The 4393-nt window shown below is 61.1% G+C and overlaps 1 protein-coding gene across 1 annotated transcript; it reads left to right on the plus strand.

Annotated features, from left to right (window-relative positions):
- Window positions 1–268: 268 nt before the first annotated feature.
- Window positions 269–3578, plus strand: GSTP1 (glutathione S-transferase pi 1). Its single transcript, XM_049892712.1, has 7 exons — window positions 269–340; window positions 677–712; window positions 954–1060; window positions 1162–1249; window positions 1673–1776; window positions 2822–2929; window positions 3321–3578. Coding segments are annotated over exons 1-7 (633 nt in total). The 5' UTR covers window positions 269–339; the 3' UTR covers window positions 3510–3578.
- Window positions 3579–4393: the final 815 nt, after the last annotated feature.

Raw genomic sequence — 4393 nt, forward strand, 5'->3', positions numbered from 1 at the left:
GCTTTCTCCCGCAGAGCATCTGGTGGGTTCCAACCACCCACAGTTCCATGACCAGCCAAGCGCAGCAGGATGGGTGCTTGGCGCCGAATACGGGCTCAGTGGGCGGCGGGCTAGGGCGCCCCCTGCGAGGCTGGGTGCTGACGAGGCTGCGCTGTCCCCTGGAACCCTACCGGATGCTGCAGCTCGGGGCCCGCCCAGCACCGTGACTCGGCAATTGGGCCAGCCGGGGCGGCAGGGGTGGGCCGGGGCGGGCCGGGGTAGGGCTGAGCCTTATAAAGCTCAGAGGCCGCAAAGCCTGAGGGTGGATCCCTGTCTGCATTCCCGCCTGCGACTGCGACCAGTAAGTCTGCGCGGGGCCTGGGCCCCAGGGGCCGGCGCGTATCCGACGTGGGGACCGGGATCCCAGGGGTCCGAAGAGCTCCCAGCACGGACCAGGGCTCCCAAGGGGCCGGCCCTCCCAGCGTCGAGTCGGGGCTCCCCCAGTGCCGGGAAGGGGATCCCAGGGGCCTAGGACGCATCCATTGTGGGATGGGGGTTCCCCGGGCCCCTTGGAGCCCCCAGTGCAGAGACCGGCTCCTAGGGGTCCTGAGCGCTCTGAGCTGGGGATGGGGCCCTAGGGAGGGCAGGTGGTGCACCCTTCTCCCAGGCTCTGATAAATGTCTCTTTGTCTTCCTAGTGCCACCCTACACCATTGTCTACTTCCCGGTTCGAGGTAGGGGCCTATGTCTGGGGGCATGCGTGGCAGGCGCTGCAGCCTAGGGACCCCTCACCCACCTTGGGGAGATTCCAGGTCCCCTTATCCCTCCCTCATGTGGCTCTGGGCCTGAGTCTCCTTCCCCCGTCCCTTCCCAGAGGCTCCCAAAGGCAGAAGTGTTCACCCCTTCCCCAGACCTGCCCCCTCCCAGTGTGCTGTGGGATGAGAGCCCTGTCCCCACACCCCTGTTTTTCCCCAGGGCGCTGCCAGGCCATGCGCATGCTGCTGAGTGACCAGGGCCAGAGCTGGAAGGAGGAGGTGGTAACCATGGAGAACTGGCTGCAGGGCCCGCTTAAGGCCTCCTGTGTGAGTGCGCAACCTGGGCCGAACAGGGCTGGGCCTAGGGGGAGACTGGGAGGGGGCAGCTGAGCTCAGGACCCCTCACTGCACCGTATTCCCTCCCCCAGCTGTACGGGCAGCTCCCCAAGTTCCTGGACGGAGACCTCATCCTGTACCAGTCCAATGCCATCCTGCGGCACCTGGGCCGCTCCCTGGGTGAGTCTTGGAGCTGTGGGGGCCCAGCCCGGGGCAGGGGTATGGCACGGCAGCCAGCGTTCCTGAGCCCCTCTCATTGCCAGCCACCTGAGCCTTGTCCATTTAAGTCAAGCTGCCCAGCAACCCTGTGGACTGGAGAGCACCCCATTCTGCAGTTGAGGAAACGAGGCCCACTGAGATTGTGTAACTAGCCTAAGGTCAAGTCCAGCCCTGTTTGAAGTTTTCCAGGCTGCCCCTACTGAGCCTGGGCACCTACAGTGTGTCCAGCTTATCTGTTCCTTTGTTCCTTTCTCCCATCGTGTATCCACATCCTCTCCCCTCCTCCCACCGAGGCCCAAGTCAGCCACATGCCTGTCAGTGGGTCAGCCAAGCGTTGTGTGTTGGTCAGGTGCCCAGTCATGCTGCCCCTCTCCCATCCCCCAGGACTCTATGGGAAAAACCCAAAGGAGGCAGCCCTGGTGGACGTGGCGAACGACGGCGTGGAGGACCTGCGCTGTAAATACGTCACCCTCATCTATACCAACTACGTGAGTGCTGGCCTTGGCTGGCCACTGCAGGCAAACCAAGACAGGGACTTGCTGGAGCCCCTCAGGCAGGGCATCTGGGCTGGGTCAGGCTCTGTGCTAGATCGAGACCATATGGACAAGACAGTCGTTGCCCTCACTGCCTGGGGGTGGACTATGGACAAGCCACAGGCAATGGCAGAACAGTACAAGGACGGGAGACATCGGCCTCAGTGGAGAGGCCAGGAGGGCTTCCTAGAGGAGGAGGTCGAGGATCTATAGCCAACTTCTGGAAGGAGGGGCTGGCACTTTCAGATGCATTTGGGGATCTGGGACCAGTTTAGCAGAGGCAGAGCATGTATGTGTGTGTGTGTGTGTGTGCATGTGTGCACACGTGGGCATGAGCATGTGTGCGTGTATATGTGAGTGTGTGCACAAGTGTTCAAGAGTGTGCACCAGGGTGAGCATGTGTTCCAGCATAGGTGAACGTGTGTGCATGTGTTCATGAGTATGTGAGCTTGTGTGTGTACATGTGCACATGTGTGCGTGTGTGCATGTACAAGCATATGTGTGCACGTCTGAGTGTGCATGTATTTGAGTGTATATGCATGTGTGGTTGAGTGTGTGCAGGTATGTGATCAATATGTTCTAGCAACGTGTGTGCCTATGTACTTGAGCGTGTGTGTGTGAGAGAGAGAGAGAGGGTTGAGTATCAGAAGCTGAGCTGCGGAACTGCTAGCTCCGAAAGGCCTGAACCAGCGTGCTGGACCTTCTGGGCAGTGGGGAGCCATGGAGGAGTATGTGAGGCCTAGAAGGACCCTGGTAGGAGCCAGCTCTGAGTGTTGCAGTAACCTGGGAAGGTGGGAACGGGGTAGAGATGAGTTAGCTGCCGGCACAGGCAGGGTTAGGTGATGGCCTGGGCGTGGGTTGAGCAGAGAGCACTGGGCCTCCAGTCCCCAGCCTGGGGGGTGCCATCACTGAGGGGAGACGGACAGAAGGGGGTGTCTGAGGGCTGGGGTGGGCGGCCGCATGAGCTGGAGGATGGTACACGGCGGCATCTTCTGAGCAGGAGGCAGGCAAGGATGACTATGTGAAGGCCCTGCCCGGGCACCTGAAGCCCTTTGAGACTCTGCTGTCCCAGAACAATGGGGGCCAAGCCTTCATCGTGGGAGACCAGGTGAGTGGTGGCCTTGCCCCGCCCCTTCCACAGCACCCTTTAGAGGGGAAAACAGATGCGGAGGCCCTGTGAGCCACCCAAGGTGGAGGCCGGCCAGGCGGTCTGCCCCTTCCACAGCACCCTTTAGAGGGGAAAACAGATGCGGAGGCCCTGTGAGCCACCCGAGGTGGAGGCCGACCAGGCAGTCTGCCCCGCCACAGCACCTTTAGAGGGGAAAACAGATGCGGAGGCCCTGCGAGCCACCCGAGGTGGAGGCCGACCAGGCGGTCTGCCCCGCCACAGCACCTTTAGAGGGGAAAACAGATGCGGAGGCCCTGTGAGCCACCCGAGGTGGATGCCAGCCAGGCGGTCTGCCCCGCCCGCTGAAGCCCCCTCACCCCTCTGCCCGCAGATATCCTTTGCTGACTACAACCTGTTGGACCTGCTACTGAACCACCAAGTGCTGGCCCCCGGCTGCCTGGACGCCTTCCCCCTGCTCTCGGCCTATGTGGCTCGACTCTGTGCGAGACCCAAGCTCAAGGCCTTCCTGGCCTCCCCAGAGCACGTGAACCTCCCCATCAACGGCAATGGGAAACAGTGAGGGCTCTGGGGCCCTGGTTGGAGGGGTGCCTGCCTCCCTTTCCCAGGACCAATAAAATTTGTAAGAGAAGCTGTGCTGTGAGCATTGTTTCTTGGGAGGGGCTCTGGGATCCGCAACTGCCAGGCTGGAGGGAGGGGTGGCAGTTAGGGAAAAGGCGGTGGCCTAGACACTTGGATCATAAGATACAGCTGGAGGGGCTTTCTGAAGCCATGGTCCCCTCTGTGTTTACTGAATCTCAAAAAACGGGAAAAAAAAATAAAAGAGCCTGAGGCCCCGCCCTGGAGGTCCTAAAGAGAAGGCTTACTTATGGAAACAAGCTGTCCAGTCCCAGGGCTGCCTGCCAGGGGATCGGATCCAGGGGCTTGGGGTGAGCTGAGCAGCTCTGAGTGGTCTGGTTGGGTCTGGGGAGGGAGGGACACTCTGTGCTCATCTGGCTTCCCGCCAACTGGTGGGCATGAGAGCAACACTGGACAATCTGGTGGTCTCCCGCCTACACCTCTCACCATCAGGCTGCTAAAAGATGGAGCAGGGTGAGCAGCTGAAGTGAGCTGCGGTGAGGGGCCAGGCAAAACGGAGGCACAGGGGAGGTGCGTCCTGCAGGACAGAGCCCTCAGAGCTCCCAAGAGTGGCTGGAGGAGAGGAGCTATGGAAACCTCCCTCAGTGCAGCCTGAGACGGGGGAAGACACCTTTGGGGAGCCCTGCCCAGCGGCAGAAGCCTCCTACCGGTAGTCCAAAGAAGGAGCCCCCATGTAGGGGAGATTTTCAGAGAAATCAGCCTCCTCCCCACCCTTTCTGAAAGCTCGTTCTAGAAGGTTGAGGGTTTCCAGGAAAGCCACTCAGGGGCCCAGGGACGAGGCACTTGTGTCCTGGCTGAGGCTGCCTT

The sequence above is a fragment of the Elephas maximus genome, chromosome 7, assembly GCF_024166365.1.
Source record: "Elephas maximus indicus isolate mEleMax1 chromosome 7, mEleMax1 primary haplotype, whole genome shotgun sequence".
NCBI classification, from domain to species: Eukaryota; Metazoa; Chordata; class Mammalia; order Proboscidea; family Elephantidae; genus Elephas; species Elephas maximus.